General features: G+C 40.2%; 1 protein-coding gene across 5 annotated transcripts in view; it reads right to left on the bottom strand.

Moving 5' to 3' along the window:
• The window catches only part of PWWP2A (PWWP domain containing 2A), a 75,690-nt gene that overhangs the window by 16,330 nt on the left and 35,975 nt on the right, over window positions 1-23,385 (bottom strand). The window contains exons 3-4 of one of the 5 annotated variants that reach the window (XM_053566173.1): window positions 12,980-13,099; window positions 6,943-9,494 (exon numbers count right to left, since the gene is read on the bottom strand). The exons of 2 other annotated variants lie outside the window; for them this stretch is intronic. In XM_053566173.1, coding sequence (XP_053422148.1) covers window positions 9,481-9,494; window positions 12,980-13,099 — 134 coding nt within the window. In that variant the 3' untranslated portion in view covers window positions 6,943-9,480. Of the gene's footprint in view, window positions 1-6,942; window positions 9,495-12,979; window positions 13,100-23,385 lie in introns of those variants that run through there. 2 more of the 5 variants (XM_053566167.1, XM_053566172.1) reach the window with 2 other exon arrangements.

Consider the following 23,385-nt stretch of genomic DNA (forward strand, 5'->3'; position numbering starts at 1 on the left):
ACAGCAACCTCCAACTCTTGGGCTCAAGCAGTCCTCTTCAGTTTTTTGTTTGTTTGTTTGTTTTGTATTTTTAGTAGAGATGGGGTCTTGCTCTGGCTCAGGCTGGTCTTGAACCCATGAGCTCAAACAATCCACCCGCCTTGGCCTCCCAAAGTGCTAGGATTACAGGCGTGAACCACTGCACATGGCCTTGCACCTACCGTGTTACTGGACACTTAGTAAATTGGTACAACAGATAGTCTCAGTGTGAATCAACACAATCCAAAAGTCTTCAGATATTGTGCCCTTTTCGTGTCTATTTTTTATAATGTCTCCTTTACTACTAATCAGTATCAGTTACCTCAGGACTGGTAGAAACTAGTCATCATCTCCATAAATTTTTTTTTTTTTTTTTTTGTAGAGACAGAGTCTCACTGTACCGCCCTCAGTAGAGTGCCATGGCATCATACAGCTCACAGCAACCTCCAACTCCTGGGCTTAAGCGATTCTCCTGCCTCAGCCTCCCGAGCAGCTGGGACTGCAGGCGCCCGCCACAAAGCCCGGCTATTTTTTTGTTGCAGTTTGATCGGGGCTGGGCTTGAACCACCCTCGGCATATGGGGCCGGCGCCCTACTCACTGAGCCACAGGCGCCACCCCCATCTCCATAAATTTTTTTTTTGTGTGTGTGATTTTTGGCCAGGGCTGGGTTTGAACCCGCCACCTCAGGCATATGGGACCAGCGCCCTACTCCTTGAGCCACAGGCGCCGCCCTATCTCCATAAATTTTAAGACAAGTCATTCAAGTGTCAGCTTAGAAGTCTTCCTTGCTATTTTCCACATTCCAAAGAATTTGGTAGGAGCCAGTGAGAGATAACAGTGTGGAGTCAACTAAGCAAAACCAGTGGCTTCCCTGGTATTGACCAGAATAGCCTCCTTCACACCCTGGAGTTTCTGGTCCTTGTTACTCAGGAAACTGTCTGCAGTAGTGTTCTTATGTGGGTAAGTGTGCAGCTGTAGGAAATACAGTGGTCTCAGCTAGGGCTTCTCAACAGAATCCTGTGATTGCACCCATGAAGCCCAAAAAGACATTCTGTAAAGACAGTCACTTTAAGCCAATCTGGGCAATTTTACACAACCATGCAGAAGCTGAACATTAAGCTGTGCTTGTCTTCTGGTTTTTATTTTTTGCATCTTGGATATTTGCAAGGACTTGTCCTGCAACTTCAAGAAATCCCCATCTTGTCCTTTAGTTTCTCCATCTCACCTCCTCCAGAGCACATTGCCATCAAGTCTTATGTTTTCTGTATATTCACAAGAGTAGCTTTTCCATTAGCTGGAGCCTCTGCAAAACGTTTACCCAAGAAATTGTACCTATTACTAATTTAGACTCCTGTGGTGGTTTTCCTACATGGAATGCACTGAGGATTAGTTCACTTTACTCCAGGCTTGCCCCATTCCTTTCAAAATGCCACATCTTCTCACTTTACAAGTAATTGCTTATAAGGAGTAGAGAACATAACACCGTGTCCAGATGTGGAGGCTGGGGAGTGGCTGAGCCCACTTCCTTAATGATCATAGGAACATTTCGGCACTGGGTCTACACTGACCTTCAGCAAAATGACACAACCTCACACACTGGCCCATCAAAGTTGTTCCAGTATAGTCAAGATGTGAAAGTGTGTTTAATCCATAAATGGTAAGAGACATCAATAGTTCTACAACACTTCGTGTAGTTGAAAGTAGGGGAAGACTTCAGGAAATGTTGCTGGGCTTAGTGATTATTTCTGGTGCTCCTTGAATCTCTGAGCTGGCCTCCAATGTGACTGGTAAGTCACATTTCACTCAGCTTTCAAGCTAGACTCTAAGCTGATTCAGGAAGACCACACACAGGTACTTTCTAGAGGCATTTTATTGCCTGAATGCGTAGTGGGATGGGGAGCTAGCAGTAGCAGTAGGTGTTAGATGTAAAACTAATTAGAAGAGGGTGGCGCCTGTGGCTCAGTCGGAAAGGCGCTGGCCCCATATGCCGAGGGTGGCGGGTTCAAGCCCGGCCCCCGCTGAACTGCAAACAAAAAATAGCTGGGCGTTGTGGCAGGCGCCTGTAGTCCCAGCTACTCGGGAGGCTGAGGCAAGAGAATCGCTTAGGCCCAGGAGTTGGAGGTTACTGTGAGCTGTGTGATGCCACGGCACTCTACTGAGGGCCATAAAGTGAGACTCTGTCTCTACCAAAAAAAAAAAAAAACTAATTAGAAGAAGTGTTGTTTTTTGTTTTTTAACAAGGGAGGGCTGTCTGATCCCAAGAGCTAAGCAGGCCTACTGGTCCTGTCTTTTACCACCCATTCTTCAAACTTTGGGATGTCAAGGGGAAGGCTATGACAGAATGTCAAAGAGGGCTGTTGAGGCAACTATGCAGGTTAATAGCTGCTTTAATCTCCTTGACAAAGATCTTTAACAGGAAGAGTGCAATAACCCCCAATAAACACAATGCAAATCCTGTGCATAGAACAGCAAATATCCTGACAAGCCCTTGTCCATTTCCTCTGCTTTCTGCTCTCTTAAACTTGCCCTTGGTTTAAGAGGAAAGGCTGGGGCTGCTGCCACTCCAATGTACTGCCCCCACCACCACCACCACCACCACCACCACCAGATGCAACCTCACAAGCCTGCAGCACCATGGTCGCTGCCAATCAGGCTGTATTTTTCCTTTCTGTTGCTTTCTGTGATCACTTCCTCTCTTTACTCTTTTCTCTCCCTATCCTAATCCTCTTTCCCCTTACTTAAGGCACTGAACTCTGCCACTAATCCTGTCTCTGTATATTGTACTCCAGTGTGCACACCCAGAAAGCCCAAATCAAATCTCCCTGGAGTCATTTCAACTACGAATCTTTTCCACCTCTATACTCAATAGTAACCTGCCAAATCCTTCCATCACCCAGATTTCCTTTACAAAGGGAAGTATGGACCGGCACAGTGGCTCACACCTGTAATCCTACCACTCTGAGAGGCCAAGGAAGGTGGATCCCTGGAGTTCAGGAGTTCAAGACCAGCCTGACAAGAATGATACCCCGTCTCTACTAAATATAGAAAAAATAGTCAGGTGTGGTAGGCCTGTAGTTCCAGCTACTCAGGAGGCTGAGGCAAGAGGTTCAATTGTGTCTGGGCAAGGGATTTGAAGAGAAACTTCTCTGAAGAAGACAAGCGCACGGCCTTCAGACATATGAAAAAATGCTCATCATCTTTAATCATCAGAGAAATGCAAATCAAAACTACTTTGAGATATCATCTAACTCCAGTGAGACTAGCCTATATCACAAAATCTCAAAACCAGAGATGTTGGCGTGGATGTGGAGAAAAGGGAACACTTTTGCACTGCTGGTGGGAATGCAAATTAATACATTCCTTCTGGAAAGATATATGGAGAACACTTAGAGATCTAAAAATAGAGCTGCCATTCAATCTGCAATTCCCCTACTGGGCATATACCCAGAAGACCAAAAATCACATCATAACAAAGATATTTGTACCAGAATGTTTATTGCAGCCCAATTCATAATTGCTAAGTCATGGAAAAAGCCCAAGTGCCCATCGATCCACGAATGGATTAAATTGTGGTATATGTACACCATGAATATTATGCAGCCTTAAAGAAAGATGGAGACTTTACCTCTCTCATGTTTACATGGATGGAGCTGGAACATATCCTTCTTAGTAAAGTATCTCAAGAATGGAAGAAAAAGTATCCAATGTATTCAGCCCTACTATGAAACTAATTTAGGGCTTTCACATGAAAGCTATAACCCAGTTACAACCTAAGAATAGGGGGAGGGGGGAAAGGAGGGGAGGGAGGGGGAGGAGGTAAAGGGAGGGGGATTGATGGGATTACACCAGCGGTGCGCATACACCTTACAAGGGTGTATGTGAAACTTAGTAAATGTGGAACGTAAATATTTTAGCACAATAACTGAGAAAATGCCAGGAAGGCTATGTCAACGATTGTGATGAAAGTGTGTCAAACGCTCTGTGAAACTAGTGTATGATGCCCCATGATCATATCAATGTACACAGCTATGATTTAATAAAAAAAATAAAATAAAAAAGAGATTCAATTGCTTGTCATCATCACTCACAGCAACTTCAAACTCTTGGGCTCAAGAGATTCTCTTGCCTCAGCCTCCCTAGTAGCTGGGACTACAGGCCACAACGCCTGGCTATTTTTTGTTTGTTTTTTTAGCAGGCCAGGTTCGAACACACCAGCCCCAGAGCATGTGGCTGGTGCCCTAACCACTGAGCTACAGGCATGCAGTCCCTTTACAAATATTTCTATAATTTAAAAAAATAATGAAATGTACTTCTAGTTATGACAGAATGTCAAAGAGGGCTGTTGAGGCAACTATGCAAGTTAATAGCTGCTTTAAGTACATTTCATTATCTCCATCATACAAAAGTTAAGTTCTATCAGCCAGAACTAGAAATACCACTCCCCACCTTTTTCCTTTCACTCAAGAGGAAGCATTTTCCCCTTTGCTAAGGCACAGCACCAAGGAAGCAATCTGTGACAGCAACCAGCATCAGTCTTCATTCCTGTCAGTCCCAGCTGCTAATCCCAGCTTACAGAAAAATACAGCCTACCAACACAGGAACTGCTACTGGGGCTCGCTGGCCCTTTGTCATCATGACAGATATGAAGGGAACCAACCCAAAGGCTTTTTTGAAAACCCTTAGTTCCAAATGTGAAGAGACGGATCTGAAGATACTGAAATCTTATTATCCCTCTGTGGCTTCCATTGTCAGACTCATGTCCACATAAGATATCCCACCTGGACTCAAACTGGCAGCCACCACATGCCACCTAAGCACATGGGCACACAGCTTCCAGTCGGTGCTTTCAATTTAAAGTCAAGTTCACAAACCTGAAACTCTTCAAACTAACTACAAGTCTTTAGGGAAACCAGGGATGGGAAGCAAAGAAATGAAGTGGGGAGAAGAGTAATTAAATGTAGAAGGATACAGGCTTTGGTAGGCTATGCATGATGCTTAATTTAAAGTACACAAGGCTGTTTTATAAGCATGGTTTGACCCCAAACAATACACTATCTGCAGCTTTGCCTCCCTAACTTAAACTGGGAGAAAAGGTCTGATAGTTTCCTAGGGCAGTGTGATAGTCGGATTGGAGTCTGCCATTAGCAGAGTTAGCATCACAGGCTGGGGATTATAGTTTCAGCTTGTGCTGCAGAAGCTTGTCTGGCCTGCCTCGTTTTCTACAGGTGTTAAAGAAGCTGCATTTATAATATGAGGGATCATATCCATCACTGTCTTCTGTCAGGCTGCTTGTGTCTTACTGAAGGCCCAGGCTGTCGTTTTCTGGTGCCATGGGTCAAGCTTCCCATTTACCTCAAGGGACTTCACACCGATGTTATCATTTATTTTATTTAGAAGATCACACAAGTTTTAAACTGTCTACTCAAGATCCAGAAGATTCAGGCACTGAGCTTAGAACTCAAAAACAATGGGTTATAGAATACTTCAATTAACAACAACCAAAAAAATTCCTGATGTCTTCCAAGTGTTTTTTTGGCCTTGGCTGAGTAGGAACTGAAGAGCTTGGTGAGCGACTTGCTGAATTCCCACTCCCATTTTGCCAGTGAAAGTACTGTGTGATTTTGCCATCAGGAAGGTCACTGAAAGAACTAAGATTAGAACCCACATCTCCTACCTCTTAAGACTAAGGCAGTACAAAAACATCTTCCTTTCAACATCACCAACTCATCTTCCCTCCTTTACATTAGAAGGCTGCTCTATAAACTTTCCTCACAAGGAAAAAAATGAAAAGGGCTAATCCTAGAAGTATTCAATTTATAAGACAATGACCTCACCACTGTCAGCTCTTTTTTTCCTCTGGCACATTATTCATGAATCATATTCTTCCTCACCCCAGCAAAGGAGTTGTTTAAGACATGAAATTTCATTCTGAATAAGCAAAGAGTTGGCAGAACACTCATTACTGGAAAAAAAAAAAAATGCTTGAAAAACAAAGTATGCTTTATTCAAAGCATTGAGAAAAGAATCTGTACTTGAAAAAGGAAAAATGAACTTTCGCTTCCCTTATCTAAACTCCAGCATTAATAAGATTTTAAGTTGCATCTATATTTTGTTACTCATTCCCTTTATCTCATAGAAATTGTGTCTGTGAATATACTAATATATGTATACAATGTGATCAAAAATAGTATGTGTCTCAAGTAGGCCTTCCCGGAGAATGAGCACATAGTTAACCTTCCCTGGTTCTCTCTAGTTCCATTTTCATTTGTGAGAAACTTGAGAGAAAAAGATATCAACAGAGCCAGATTCCTGTGGCCTCCTTTTTTACACTCATTTAGATAAGTGAAATGGGAGAATGTTTCAGATTAAAGACTGACTCCATGTACACTCTGGAATAACAGGCAGCCTTCTACTAAAGGATTGCTTGCTAAAATGGAAAATTAAGTACACTGACCTATATTTCTGGGTCAGTTCTGAAAAATCTCAACTGCCTGGTAGGTTTTAAATGGCTAATTTTTTCCTGATGACCACGTGTTTCTGGTTCTCAAGTCAAACATTTGACCTCATATTGAAAATCATAGTGGGCTTTTTTAAAAAAGCAACCATTTATCCATAAGGGCAAGGCTCCTTAAAGTTAAAACAAAACCATCAATAGATGTTTAATTATCCACAACTCTGAAAGGTAGGAGTTATGTTTACACACAGGGTCATAGTTAAACAACTGACCCTTCCTCTATCCTTGGTCATGAAGAAATCCATAAAATCTCCTAGTGATTAGAACCCTACAAGTGGTTATTAGATAGCACTGCCATTCAAAACAAGCTCCCTAAAGTACAACTAGTGTTTGAATTTTAATAGTTAAAAAATACATATTCTTTAAAAACTCCTAAAAAGTAAACAGTTTTTAAATAACTAAATTTTAGAAAAATCAAAGACTTTATTGGATAAATGTTACACAACATTCTTTAACATTTAAAACTCTGAGCATACTTAAGATGAGAAACAATTTTTATCATTCAAATCTACAAAAGAAAATAGGCTTATGAAGATTTGAAATACAGACAAAAGGTAGCACGAAGCAAAGCTTAAATATTAAGCAACTAAAGCAATGAAAGTGAGATAGCAACATGGTAGGTCTAGATTTTAAATACCACCAAGTTTCGTTTCTTTAAAAATGAAAATCTGGTTTGTAAAAAAACACCTGTGAGACTCTGTCATGAGGAAACAAAGTATTTAGATACTTAAAACCTGATCTCTCCCAAATCGTTTGCTTTATATTACTTCTTGTACATTTCCATCACCGTACACAAAGAATTCTAAAGCTTAATTAACAATCTTGATTATAGGGGGCGCCACCTGTGGCTCAGTGAGTAGGGCGCCGGCCCCATATGCCGAGGGTAGCGGGTTCGGACCCAGCCCCGGCCAAACTGCAACAACAACAAAAAAAAATAGCCGGGCATTGTGGCAGGCGCCTGTAGTCCCAGCTGCTCGGGAGGCTGAGGCAAGAGACTCGCGTAAGCCCAAGAGTTAGAGGTTGCTGTGAGCCGTGTGACGCCACGGCACTCTACCAAGGGCGGTACAGTGAGACTCTGTCTCTACAAAAAAAAAAAAATAATAATAATCTTGATTATACAATCCATGTGTAGTTCCACCATGGCTTGGGAATTATCTGGTTCTTGAAGTGAGCCTGAAAGGTACTGCTGGTGTTTATGTCTGAAAGAACAAGACAGACCCAAGCCACAACGCCAGGACCTTATAGAGTAGGGCGTCCTTGTAGTACATGTCATCTTCAGAACTTCCTGCTGCTATAGTTCCTGAGCTGATTTTTTCTGATTTGTCAATGTATGTAATCACTTCATGATAAGGAACTTTCCAAAAAGATAATTTTAGAATGCAATCAAAACTTTTAATTACTTGCAGTGTAATTAGAATTTGCATTAAGCTCATTAGACACAAGCCTGCCTGCCTTTTCTTTTTGAGTTATCAAATCAGTCGGGTACACTGAATGTTTTAAAACTCCCACCCAGAACCTTTTGTTAATCCTGAGCATGGGGTTATGAGGAAATTCCAAGCCTATACGGTAACATTATGGAAAGTTCAAATACTTGAGCCAAGTATTCAGTTATCTGTTATGTTGCTTCAAGTGATTTTTATGGGTTTTTATTTTTTGGCATTTTTTTTCCTTTTTTGTAATAAGTATGGATTATCTTTCTAGTTTAAAAAATAAATCAGTATTGCCACTAAAAAACTTGAATTTTATTATTATTAAAAGTACAGCACCATCAAATATAAAATGCCTTAAAAAATGTATTATTAACAGGTCCATCTGGTTTTCTCCATTCATTAAAAAAGAAACATTAAGGTTTTCTGTAGTATGTATTTACCAAAGACAAGGGAAAAAATTATAATCTTTATTAATAAGAATTCATGCTCTATGCATGAAATTTGACACTGTCTTTTTGGATCTGTTCCTGCCACTTCTCCCGCAGGCCCAAGTCCTACTTGACACCTGTGAGAATTTCTTACATTTAGAGAGAAGGGGAGGGGCTCTCCTCGTGGAGAAACGACCACAACAAAATTTAGATGTTGTCACCCTTTCTGAACTAGATGAAATCAGTAAGGATAGAGACAATAATAAAAAGCCTTTCCAGCTCAGCAGAATTAAGAACTAGCTCTTAGAGTGTATGCTTTCACTCCAAGATCAACACTAGCCTATCCACTTTGAGTCAAAATTTTAAAGAATGTAGTTATGAAAATGTGCACAAAATGTTAAATACTAGTGGCAAATAAATACATCTTAATATGTTCTAACAAGCAAACATATATTCAAGATAATACAGCCCTGCTTTCTTAAAGACGATCCAAATTTTGATGGGGAGGGTTGAGTGGGGCACTTTGCCATCCTTCCAGCAGATGTTAGATACTCTTTTCTGTTGTTTCTACTGGCACCCTGAAAAAGCCATTGGCCTTGGCATATATGACTACTACTGTTTCACAGGAGAATCTTTTTAGAAAAACACCTTTGCTGATCTCTGAACTGATTAACATAAACCTTGGAGAAAGTACAAAGTATTAAAAATAATTCAACATTTCTGCATCATCCCTTTTAGGCCTGTCCAAACTGTACTGATGAGAACTTCACATTCAAAATAAGGTATTATCAGTGATTCTTCATACATAAAATTCCCAAGTGAGTTCTTTTATGTGTATTTCACATCACTTTCCTCCTCATCTCATGCATAATTTATTGCAATAGTTTATTTCTTATAAAACAGTTCCTAATACCTTTTCTTCGGTTTAATATAGCACAGTGTGCAAGTGCCCCTTAGAGACTATTGGTTTAACCACTGCCTTAACATTTACTTCTTAGTGCAGCTTTAAAAATCTCCAATTTCATTCAGTCCTGATGCTCTGGTGCTTTCTGTGTCATTGTGGTACGAGTCCATGAAACCAGCAGCCTGCTAATGTCTTTGTGCTGAAATATAGTAAAGAAAAGGAAGAAAATGTAGTTAAGCACAAGTAATTACAGAAGAAAAATGAAGTCCTCATTGTTTAAACTAAGCCCTACATAGATTGTGAGATCACATCCGATTTTTTCTTTTAAACCAGATAAACTTAACCAATGTTTTTTCTGAGAAAACTTAACTGCCACTGTAAACCAGTAGAAGCATACGTGTTATTTCTGAAGAACATCAGGCAAGATTCCAACACAAGTAAGATGACTGTCACACAGTCAATCTGTGCTTGAGTGTTTTTTAAAAAACTACTTGCTTATGAGTATTTGCTTAATAACAGGGGAACTTTAACTTTGTTCCTTATGATGCCGTGTCAGAGGTAACAATACTAAACTCTTGAGAGTTACCTTAGCTGCTGTGGACTGCTATGAAGCACCAGCAGCCTTCCTCTAGCACAGGCCGGCCGACAGTCTTCGGAAGCAAATTTAGACACAGAACCAGTCTATATACAAATCAGCGGCAGATCACATTGTCTATATATTTGCAAAAAGCAAAAAAAGAGGGGAGTGAAGAGTAACTTCCAGAGGTAGACAAAGCATGTCAGGAGGCATCAAGAGCATACTTTGATACTAGAAGATGACTTACGTAACCCTGGTTAGACTGACCACAGTGTCCTGTTACACCAGCAACCTCATTCTCAGCAGAGGCACACTTCACCACACCTCCAACAAAAACCAAGACTCCAAGCATCATATTCATAAAGGACAAGGCTTATAAAAATTACTGCCAAGTAGCATGACCAGAATATCCAACATGAGCAACCTCTCTCTAATACCACAAAATAATAGGAATCCAAATGAAACCATCTACAATCCATGCTTATGCCTCTCACACCTGGGAGCCTAGGTACAAATAAAAAAATTCCAAAAGAAGCAATCCGTGGATACTTTATAAACTGGGGATAAACTGAAAAAAAAAAAAAAAAAAAAAAAAGTGATCCATGGAAAGAAAGATGAAATTTTTGTTCACATGCATTTTTTTTTTTTTTTTTTTTTTTGAGACAGAGTCTAAAGCTGTCACCCTGGGTACAGTGCCGTGGCGCCACAGCTCACAGCAACCTCCAACTCTTGGGCTTAAGTGATTCTCTTGCCTCAGCCTCCCAAGTAGCTGGGACTATAGGCGCCCACCACAACACCTGGCTATTTTTTGGTTGTAGTTGTCATTGTTGTTTGGGAGGGCGTGGCCTGGATTCAAACCCGCCAACTCCAGCATATGTGGCTGGCGCCCTAGCTGCTTGAGCTACAGGGGCCGAGTCCATCACATGCATTTTTTTTTTTGTCACATGCATTTTTAAACCAAACAAAGTAAACACAGAATGCAAAAAGGAAAAGAGAAAAATCACCCCATCCTTTCCAACATTTAACATCCAAACATCTCAAAGTAGGTATCTTTCCCAAGATTTGACATAACTCTTAATTTAATGTTGACTTCCCAGTGTTGCAAAGCTTCACTCACTCACTGGATCCAATCCTATAAAATAAATTTCAGTAGCTGAGGGTTGTGGCGGGTGCCTGTAGTCCCAGCTACTCAGGAGGCTGAGACAAGAGAATCGCCTAAGCCCAAGAGCTGGAGGTTGCTGTGAGCTATGACACCACAGCACTTTACCGAGGGCAACAATGTAAGACTCTGTCTCTAAAAAAATAAATAAATAAATAAAATTTCACAAGGTAGTCTACGTTTCTTCTCAAGAAGTGAAAAATGACTTCCAGTCATAAATACTATACACATCAAGAACAAAGATGAATGTAGTTCTCTGTTCCTTCTGAAGGAACAGAATTCTAAAATTTTAAAATTTGACAAGGATCTAAAAAGTTTTTACTTTCTAAAACTAAGATACTTTACTAATATGATTATAATACTAATAGATTTAGACTCTCACAAAACTTTGGAAGCAAATGTTTCCATTTCATATACTGAAAGAGAAAAAAAGGTAAATAGCCAATCCCATGTACATTCCATTTCCTTTTATTTAAGACTCTTCTCAATACTTGGCTTCTACTTTGGTGAGGCCTATTCAAGTTCAGTTGAACTCAAGGGCAAGAAAGTCAAGGATTCCAGCAGATCTTACTATCCCATGAGGGATGCAAATAAAATAAAGTAAAATAAAATAAAACATTACTCCCACAAGAGAATAAGAGCAGCCTTAACAGTAGCTACCACCCCTATACAGATTAAGTGTCCAAAATCCTAGCCCCATTATTTGATCCAAAATTTGCCATGCTGGCCCAACTTATATTGCTGGTCTTTTTTTTTTTTTTTTTTTTGTAGAGACAGAGTCTCACCTTATCGCCCTTGGTAGAGTGCCATGGCGTCACACAGCTCACAGCAACCTCCAACTCCAGGGCCCAGGTGATTCTCCTGCCTCAGCCTCCCAAGTAGCTGGGACCACAGGCGCCCGCCATAACACCTGGCTATTTTTTTGTTGCACTGGCCCAACTTATAAATCACAGCTTGTTTGCAACTATACTGCTCTTCGCTAACTGCACAAACACCAGAGGATTAAATAATTTAAAGTAGCAATAAAAGATGGTAAGTTTAAAAGTAGCACATACCAAAAAAATCCCCAAAATAAGACTTTTAGGTATTAGTCACTTAAAGAAACAGATTACAACTACATTTCAGCATTATCTATACCACACTCAGAAGTTTTGACTTGCCTTTGTAAATGACAATGATTTTGAAATTAATTCACTAAGAATATATATATTCATTTATATAATTTTTATATATACACTAAGAAGCACTGACTGTTTAAGAAGTTAAAGTAATGAATATAAAAGTGACAAAGGCCAGGCATGATGGCTCACATCTGTAATCTTAGCCCTCTGGGAGGCAGAGGTGGAAGGATCCCTTGAGCTCTGGAGTTTGAAACCAGACTGAGCAAGAGCAAGACCCCATCTCTACTAAAAAATAGAAATATTAGCCAGGTGTTGTGGCTGGTGTCTATAGTCCCAGCTACCAAGGTAAGTGAGGCAGGATTGCTTAGGCCCAGGAGTTTGAGGTTATCGTGAGCCAGGCTGATGCCATGGCAACAGAATGAGACCCTGTCTTACAAAAAAAAAAAAAAGTTACAAAGAAAGGCTGGGATAGTAAAAAGATAAGAAATTCAGTATTTGACTCTCCAAAGAGGCTCAGTTACTATTTGACATAATTCTGCAATGTAACATCAAACTTCCACTACCCTACGAAAAACTGTTCTCAATTCATGAAAGCTCACGAAGCTCTACCTTTTTGGCATGGCAGGTAATACCAACTGAAAGTTACTTTCACTTTTTAAAACCTATCACCTACATGAGGCACACCCAGCTACCAAGGTCAATGAAAACCAAAGAAAAAGAACTAGAACTAATGAATTCTTTTAAGTCTAGCCTAATCTACTTCAGGAATGATCAAGTGATGACATTATGCCCTCTTCATTTTGTGGCAGGGCTTAAAACAGACAGACCTGCCCGTTTCAGTGTTAACTTCAATGCTCCCAGTCTGAATCCACAGTGGTCTGTCAGACACTGTAAGGGAGCAGCAGGACTCGTCACTGTCTGATGTAATAGCTGCCATTTGTTGAGACCTATGGTAGAAAAAACCAAGTTAACAAAAATAGAGCAGTCATTTGAGTTCTTTTTAAATCCATTTTACAAAAAAAAAATTAAAAATTAAACCAGAATTCAGCTTAATTTCTGTAATGAATTTATTCTAATTTGCTGGCTTTGCACAATGCAAAGCTTTGATACTAAAGGAAAACAGACTTGAAAGCTGTGTAAACACACCAGCCTTGGCCAGGAGAGGGCACTCTCCGACCCAAGTCAAATAAGTAGCAAAATGCCACTGGGCACACCAAGATGCTGCCCTCCAAGTAAATTCACAAATGAAAGGGGAAATGCTAACTCACCTGGAATGTTCCAGACAAAAAAAAATGAACTAATCTAATACTCGCCTAGTGTTGGAGAAGTCATGATCTTTAGTGGTGCTGAACTTGTCGTCCCTATCCACATTACATCATTAATGAGGTCAATAACCCTGCTTTGCAGAATGACCAAAAACTGCCTGAAGCCCTTTCTCCTTTAATCCCAATGACCACCCTTGCATATCATTCAGGACCTAAACTTACTGTGTGGGGTAATAAAACCTGGTTGAAATAATAGTTTTAACATGATAAGCTTTCAGAACAGAGACTGCAAATGCTAAGAATAATTTCAAAAGAAGGATTACTATTTTAAACCTTATTTTTAAATACGTTTGCTTGTTTACTTTCCTAAACTATGTACAAACAAAAAACAATTCATCTATCACATCATTGTAGTTAACTTTGGGATCATTAAGTTAGAAAACATTCAGTCCTCATGATAGAATAATTATTTACTAAAATGCAAAGGTAAATCAGAAGCAGTATCATATAATGAAAATGTTTAAAAAGGCTTTTTTTAATATTGAAAAGGAGGAATTTTATATATACCTAATCTAGAAACATACTTCTGAATTTTAACTCAGAGGAAAATGATTGTTGAAAATGAGATTTAATAATGAGGTATTTATACTTTTATTCCCAGAAAAACTCAAAAATATTAACCATAACCCAATAATAATCAGACAAAAAGAATGTGAATGCACTAAAGAATTTACCTTTGAAACTTTCCCTCCATAAGTAAAAGTTCTATTGTTTCATCAATCATTCTGAACAATCTCTTTTCAATTTTAGGCAAGGAAAGTCAAGAAGATGCACCAAAAAATGATCTCATCTTTCCCTGTGTAATTCTGCAACCTGCAACCCCCTGAAATGCCACGTAAAATGCCAGTCCACAGCATTTGATCTAATGGTAAAGACCAGCTACCTTTCAATACTTTTAGGGTCTCAAGGTTTTTCTTTAGAAATTTTCTTTTCCATTAGAAAAAGCCAGGCAGCTCCAACTGTGATGCAGTAAATAGAGGGATTTCCCCATGAAAAGGTGGTGATTTCATTAGAAATCACTTATTTATTCTTGAAGAGAAAATTTAAGTGCAGCAATGGCAACTATTCCCGGGAGGTAGCAGAGATCTAAAGGTGAAATCACAACAGAGTAGGTAAACACTCATTTTCTCCCTCTTAGAGTGCATAATAGAAGTGGAGGTCATGCTCTTTCAGCAAAGCCCAGAATTAAAATCTAAAAAATTAAGATCATACAGATATGTACCTATTTTCTCACTGAACACTCAATATAAACTTTCTTAATACAATAAGGTATGATGTAACATGAACAAGCAGGAAAACCTTAAGTAGAACCTTGTTTTACAATAGACATTCTGGTTTTCTAGCCCTAGTGCTATTTTTCTAACCACTTATTTTCCTAGAGTTTTAGACAAACTGCACATGGTTCTTCCACCAAATCAGAACTCACACCAAGATAAGTGCCACTCCCAGCCAGATTCCTTGCTAAAAACTAAACCGTGAGGGGAGATCATAGGTTTGTGATCAACAGCATCTCAAAAATGAGCCATGGGTAAAAATGACTATCCTCTGGAAAATATGGCCATGACACATAACAGACCAAGTCCTTTGGAATGTGTGGCATTTCCCTCCTAGAAAGGGGAAACAATCTCCTACTCAGTCATAACAGTAGCAATAAAAGAATGTTCAAATTTTCTCCACTTTTTCACAGTTGGGCAAAATATTAGAATAAAATGCCAGGGAACCAGGAGAACACAGCTTCTGTACAAATCAGCTAATTAACCTAAATTCTGACAAGTGTAGCTCTGTGGTTCTAATGCCTTTGTAAAGCTCTCCTAACAAGACATCCAGTACATTGAGCCCCACCATTGATTCCCCATGGAAAGGACCTGGACATTTGAGATGGCCACTAGTCTTTAGTCCCTACGTCAAAACCAAAATTACTCTTTCTCATACATTCATGAGAAGACAACATTTCTACTCATGCCAGGCCCTGTGCTTGGCATAAGTGAGAATAGAAATGGGAAGTGGGCACTAGATCCCTGGAACTCACGTATTATATACATGAATGGAGCAAGAGCTGAAGTTAATACAGGTCTCCCTTCACCACAATCCCCATAACCCAGTTAGCCTCCACAAATGCCTATTAAACTTGGTGAGTTCATGCTCCTTGCAGACACATGTTTTGTGTGGATAGCACTATCATTATATTTTCTTTCTTGGGACAGAGGCTCACTCTGTTGCCCCAGGCTAGAACATTGTGGCATCAAAGCTCACAGCATCTACAAACTTCTGGACTGGATCCTCTTGCTTCAGCCTCCTGAGTAGCCAGGACTATAGACGTGCACCACCACGCCTGGCTAATTTGTCTATTTTTTAGTAAAGATGGGTCTCACTTTTGCTCAGGGTGGTCTGATACTCCTGAGCGCAAACAATCCAACCACTTCAGCCTCCCAGAGTGCTAGGATTACAGCCGTAACCCACGGTGCCCAGCCCCATACTGTGATTACTAAAATTTTCAGGTAAGAATAACACTTCTATGACATTTTTCTATTTATACTGAGTGTATGTATAGAAAGACATTATCAAAAGCTACCAGACTGAAATTCCTATGCCACACACATGAAGTGGTGGTAGTGATTGTAATGACAGCAATTATTTATACAGGTTCTGTGCAAGACACTTTATTATTGCTTCAATATTCATGTAAATTCTCACAATTATCTCACAAAGAGATTCTATTATTTTCCCCATTTCACATATGATGAAATTGAGGTAAACTGCCTAGTATTACACAGCTAATGAGCGGCAGATCCAAATCAGGCTTTGAAGTTAGGAAATCTGGCTCAAGAGCTTGTACTTTCAACCATGTGCATAAAAAGTAAAAAAGAACAAGTCATTGTTCAATAAAAGCCTGCTATTGAGCATTACTGGCACAAAACTGTTAATAACTGCTCCCAACTCACCTGCATCTCTAGCAAGTTATATTCTTGTAAGTACCCATTCCTGTCTTTTACACTCAACTGAAGAACATATTCTACAAAGACATTCTCCCCAGGCAACAAAAAAATTCTGTATTTCACCTGAGAAAAAAATGTATACTCCTAGGCTATTTTAGTAGTGTTTTTTTTTTTTTGTAGAGATAGAGTCTCACTTTACCGCCCTCGGTAGAGTGCCATGACGTCATAGGACTCACAGCAACCTCCAGCTCTTGGGCTTCCGCAATTCTCCCTCCTCAGCCTCCCGAGCAGCTGGGACTACAGGTGCCCGCCACAACGCCCGGCTATTTTTTTGTTGCGGTTCTGCCAGGGCTGGGTTTGAACCCGCCACCTTCGGTATATGGGGCCGGCGCCCTACTCACTGAGCCACAAGCGCCACCCTATTTTAGTAGGTTTTAAGTGAATCTAAGTGAGCGACACTGAACGTTACTGAATTATCTTAAATAGTAAAAAAAATAAGAAGCCCTTGCCAAAACCTGATCTGCATAATAATTACAAGGTTTTTTCATTCATGAAAAAAAAGAATGAAGTGTGCTTTTAACAGTCTAACATTTCAGCCATGAAATAAATGCTTTTCTTTCTAGATACTGACACCTTGAAGAGATAAAACAAAAATTAAATCAAGTTTTAAACATTCTTTTTTGAGACAGTCTCAAGCTTTCGCCCTGGGTAGAGTGCCATGCCGTCACAGCTCAAGCAACCTCCAACTCTTGGGCTTAAGCGATTCTCTTGCCTCAGCCTCCCAAGTAGCTGGGATTACAGGCGCCTGCCACAACGCCCAGCTTATTTTGTGGTTGTTGTTGCAGTTGTCATTGTTGTTTTTTAGCTGGCCTGGGCTGGATTCGAACTCACCAGCCTCAGTGTATGTGGCTGACGCCCTACCCACTGAGCTACGGGTGCCACCTAAACGTGGTTTTTGATCAAGACCCAGTATAAGGTATTATAAGGAGGTAACTCACATTCTTATAATACAAAGAAAATTCCAAACTTAAATAATTACTGTGTTTTCAACCTTTTTTTAATAAGACCTTACAAAAATATCAGGAATTTGAAAAAAATATTTAGTTAGACTTTTATGATTACTCTATTTTTAACATCAAATCTATATGAAATTGTTTTACAAAGTTTTATTCAACAAAAGAAGGCCTATCAAGTTAGTTAACATTGAACTACATCCATCTAAGTTATTCAACTGAAAGATGAGACTTTGAGGCTAGTGAGGTGGGTCATGCCTGTAATCCTAGCACTCCGGGAGGCCAAGGCGGGTGGATTGCTGGAGCTCAGAAGTTGGAGATCAGCTCTGAGCAACAGCGATACCCCATCTCCACTAAAAATAGGAAAATTAGGCATAGTGCCAGACACCTGTAGTCCTAGCTACTTGGAAGGCTGAGGCAAGAGAACAAACAGCTCAAGGGCGGCACCGGCGGCTCAATAAGTAGGGCACCAGCCCCATATACCAAGAGTGGCGAGTTTAAACCCGCCCCTGGTCAAACTGCAACAAAAAATAGCCTGGCCTTGTGGCAGGTACCTATAGTCCCAGCTACTCAGAAGGCTGAGGCAAGAGAATTGCCTAAGCCCAAGAGCTGGAGGATGCTGTGAGCTGTGACGCCACAGCACTCTATCAAGGGCAACAAAGTAAGACTCTGTCTCTTAAAAAAAAAGAACAGCTAAAGCCCAATAGTTTGATAGTTTGAGGTTGCTGTGAGCTATAACGCCACAGAGGGTGTCAGAGTGAGACTCCCCACCCCCGAAAAAAGAAATTCAGTATCTTGATAAATCATGATTAAACTTTGAGTCAGTAGCGTCTCATTTTCTTTACTTCCAATCAATCCTTGTCTCAAAATAATATAGGATATTTTAAGAAAAATTCAAGGTTATTACTTTTTTCAGAGAATTAAAGGCAGTAAATCCACCCCAAGATGGACTTAAAGGCATAGTATAAAAATTTAGTATTTCCAACCAAAATCCTTATAAAGAAGATGATCTGGCTCAGCACCCGTAGCACAGTGATTATAGCATCAGCTACATTCACTGAGGATGGCACGTTCAAACCCTACCTGGGCCAGCTAAACAACAATGACAACTACAACGAAAAATAGTCGGGCGTTGTGGCAGGCGCCGTAGTCTCAGCTACTTGGGAGGCTGAGGCAAGAGAATCGCTTAAGCCCAAGAGTTTGAGGTTGCTGTGAGCTGTGATGCCATAGTACTCTACGGAGGGCAACATAGTGAGACTCTGTCTCAAAAAAAAGGAAAAAAAAAAAGAAGATGCTCAGAGCCTGTGGCTCAAGCAGCTAAGGCGCCAGCCACATACACCTGAGCTGGCAGGTTCAAATCCAGCCTGGCCCACCAAACAATGACAGCTGCAACCAAAAATAGTCGGGCGTTGTGGCAGGCACCTACAGTCCCAGCTACTTGGGAGGTGAAGGCAGGAGAATCACTTGAGCCCAGGAGTTGGAGGTTGCTGTGAGCTGTGATGCCACAGCACTCTACCTAGGGAGACAGCTTGAGGCTCTGTCTCAAAGAAAAAAAAACAAGAAGATGATCTTAAAATTTCATTAGCCTTATCCATGTTATGTCAAGGTGTATTTATTTTCTATCAACTGAATTGACAGCAAAGGTGGGAAAAGTGGATAATTCACAAAGAATAATACATACATTATGAAAATATGGCATAAAGTGTGACATTTGGAAACTAGTTTAATTCCATTACCAAAATAATTTTAATTATTTCCATATTCAGAATTGTCAAGAAAGTGTTCATTACATCACTGAAAGGTGATGGTTTTAACTAAAACCCATTTTTTTTTCTTTTTTTTTTTTTTTGAGACAGAGGCTCACTCTGTCACCCTCGGTAAAATGCCGTGGTGTCATAGCTCACGGCAACCTCAAACTCTTGGGCCCAAGTCATCCTCTCACCTCAGGCTCCCAAGTAGCTGGGACTACAGGCACCCACCACAATGCTTAGCTATTTTTAGAGATGGGGTCTCAGTCTTGCTCAGGCTGGTAGTCTCCAAATCCTAAACTCTGGCAATGTACCCGGCCTCCCAGAGTGTTAGGATTAGAAGCGTGAGCCGCTGCACCCAGCCTAAAACCTACTATTAAGAGTACTACTAACAGGTAAATGCATTCACACTAATTCACTTAAAAATTTTGGCTTGGCACCTGTGGCTCAAGCAGCTAAGGCACCAGTCACATACACCGGAGCTGGTGGGTTCGAATCCAGCCTGGGCCCGCCAAACAACAATGATGGCTGCAACCAAAAAATAGCTGGGCATTGTGGCAGGCACCTGTAGTCCCAGCTACTTGGGAGGTGGAGGCAGGAGAATTTCTTGAGCCCAGGAGTTGGAGGTTGCTGTGACCTGTGATGCCATAGCACTCTACCCAGGGTGACAGCTTGAGGTTCTGTCTCAAAAAAAAAAAAAATTTTTGAAGAAAAAATTTTACCATGAGATAGTTGGTAACTTTTAAGTAATTCTTAAAAATGAGGGCACCATTAGCATTATAAGCAAGATTTCCTTGTACAAGACTGTAGGTTGATTAGAAAGGAATCTTAGGGGCGGCGCCTGTGGCTCAGTGAGTAGGGCGCCAGCCCCATATGCCGAGGGTGGCGGGTTCAAACCCAGCCCCAGCCAAACTGCAACCAAAAAATAGCCGGGCATTGTGGCGGGCACCTGTAGTCCCAGCTGCTCGGGAGGCTGAGGCAAGAGAATGGCCTAAGCCCAGGGGTTGGAGGTTGCTGCGAGCTGTGTGACACCACAGCACTCTACCAAGGACGATAGAGTGATTTGTCTCTACAAAAAATAAATAGCCAGGTATTGTGGCAGGCGCCTGTAGTCCCAGCTACTTGGGAGGCTGAGGGAAGAGAATCACTGAGATTGCTGTGAGCTACAACGCCACAGCACTCTACCGAGGGCAACAAAGTAAGACTCTGTCTCAAAAAAAATAAATAAAAAATAAAAATGTTCAGGGTGGCGCCTGTGGTTCAAAGGAGTAGGGAGCTGCCCCATATGCTGGAGGTGGCAGGTTCAAGCCTAGCCCCAGCCAAAAACTGCAAAAATAAAAATAAAAATAAAAAAATAAGGGGCCAACTGCAGTGGCTCATACCTGTAATCCTAGCACCCTGGAGGCCAAGGCAAGAGAACTGCTTGAGCTCAGGAGTTCAAGACTGGCCTGAGCAAGAGCCAAGACCCCACCCCATCTCTACTAAAAAGATAGAAAAACTAGCTGGGTGTTGTGGTGGGAGCCTGTAGTCCCAGCTACTCAGGAGGCTGAGGGAAGAGGATTACTTGTGCCCAGGAGTTTGAGACTGCTGTGAGCTAGGCTGACACCATGGCACTCTAGCTGAGGAAACAAAGTGAGACTCTGTCTCAAAAATAAATAAATAAATAAATTACAGATAGAAGGTGTTGATGGTTGCACAACATGAATGTATTTAATGCTGCTCAATGTACAATTATTATAAGAATGATTAAGATGGTAAATCATTTCTCTAACCACACTTTTTTAAAATACCACACACAAAAACATCACAGCTCTCTATTAACATAAGGAGAAAATCATTTCTAATTAGTGCCACAAGGAAGGTAAAGGGGGGAAGAATCCTGTTTGGGTCTAGAAATGGTAAGTCTCTTAAAGAAGATTAAACAGAGTCCTTTCTCTTCTCATTTTCGTGTCAATTATCCATGGTAAAGATACGAATGCCCAAGACACCCTCAAAAACTAAAAATAGATCATCTACCTCACTATGATGTTATACATACTACTTCCTATTCCTTTATTCAAAATAGCACAACAGAGCATATTATTTGCTAATGCCTTCATTTTTACATTCCATTCACTTTGTTGAATGAAGGAATATACTCTTAGTATATATTGTAAACAAACCTTGTAAATAAAATATAGAATATACAGAGCCTATTAACTAAATCAAAGTAATTAATGCAGCTTAGCTGTTTTCTCTTGGAAATTGGCATGGCACCAGCCTCCTGTTCTATTTCTGAATTCTGCTATACTAGTCATTTCTATCAGAGATTGTTTTAGTAACTAATATTAGTACAATCCCAAAGCAAAAACTAAATTTGCCCCAACTCAGAAAGTGAGTCTTTATTCTCTCCAGCAAATTCCTTAGTGGAGGCCATCACTAGGCACAAATCTCTGATCAAAACTGCCAACTTTTCCAGACATTTGCCCACTCTTTGCTGCTGTTAAGTACCATCAAATGTGTACAAATGCAGGGTGGCGCCTGTGGCTCAAAGGAGTAGGGCACCAGCCCCATATGCCGGAGGTGGTGGGTTCAAACCCAGCCCCGGCCAAAAACTGCAAAATAAAAAGTGAACCCATGCAGCACAAACCACAGAACACTCACAACTTACAAGGGAAAATCTAATTTTAGATCCAAATTATAGATTTCTTAAATTACTACCAATTCAGTTATTCTATATTCTCAGTCTTTACATGGTACCTTTCCTTCAACATAACCAGTTAAATAGGGTAAAACTCAGTATTTTGTAATTTAGATACTCAGATTCACTAATGAACATGTATACATTCATTTTAGTATGAGTTCCATGTTCTTTGCCTGTCTATTCTACTTCATACCATTTAGGAAAACATCATCCAGTCAGTCATGCAAATGGGCTTCAGATTAGTGAATCCTAGCTTCCCTGTATCACACTGATAATTTTTAGGTCTGAATCCACACTGTAAATTAGGGGTCAATAGATGCCCCTTCCAAATGATTAGTCAGCTTTACATTCTAGAAAACGCAAAGGGAAAATTAATGCTTTTTGTTTCTGAGAGCTTCTAGAAGACATTCTTAGCTTTTACAGCTATTACTTCATTTGATTTTTCCCTTTGCTAATCCTTGGTTTCAGCCACTTCTCTTAAATCACTGAAGTTTTCTCCTTCTATAAGGGGAAAAAAATAGACTATCTCCACTTGGGCTATCTCCATACCAAGTATAAGTGCCGGTTTTTACCATTTCAAAGAGAACTGTGAAAGTGGCTACAATTACCCAATTCAATTTTTATCTCCATCTGCAATAGACACTGGACAAATATCTAGCTAACAGAAACCTCTATTTGAATAAGACATAGTTTTATATACAGCTATTAGTGTTTATAATATATATTTAAGATTAGAGATAATTTTTTTTTTGAGACAGTCTCCCTGTCACCCTCAGTAGAGTGCTCTGATGTCACAGCTCACAGCAACCTCAAACTCTTGGGCTCAAGCAATTCTCTTGTCTCAACCTCCCAAGTAACTGGGACCACAGACACCCGCCACATTGCCCAGCTACTTTTAGAGATGGGGTCTGGCTCTTGCTCAGGCAGTGAGCCCATCTCAGCCTCCCAGAGTGCTGAGATTACAAGCATGAGCCACCACACCCGGCCATTACAGATTCTTTGAAACTCGTTTCCCTATTAAAACTTGTGGTGAAATATTCCAGATTGCTGGTTTAAAATGGAGGGATCATTGGCACGATTAATTAGACTATGCAAATTTGTGCTTATGCTTCAACTTTTTTTCAAAGGTATGTTCTACAAAATTATGTTTCTTTTGTACTTAAGAATCATGATTTTTCTTATTTTTCTTTTTCCCCATGGCTTCTGAAATAAACCAAAATTGTTTTATGCCACAAGAGCATATTTACCAAATCACCTGATTATATTAGCAATATCCACTTTCAAAATCACTGTTAAGATAAAATTCGTCATTACACAAAGTCTCAGAATTACATTCTTTAGATGACTTTTATTTAAATCTTTCTGAACTTTAGATTTCAAACTTTCAAAAATACCTGAATCAACAAGTTCATCAATCAAAAACAAAGACTTGAAAAAAAGCTTAGGATATTTTCTTGTAACCCCTCACTCAATCACATTATGTTCCTCTTTTAACCTGCTATAATCAAAGAATTTTTTTAAGTAGTAC

Source organism: Nycticebus coucang, chromosome 17 (assembly GCF_027406575.1).
Source record: "Nycticebus coucang isolate mNycCou1 chromosome 17, mNycCou1.pri, whole genome shotgun sequence".
Lineage (NCBI taxonomy): Eukaryota > Metazoa > Chordata > Mammalia > Primates > Lorisidae > Nycticebus > Nycticebus coucang.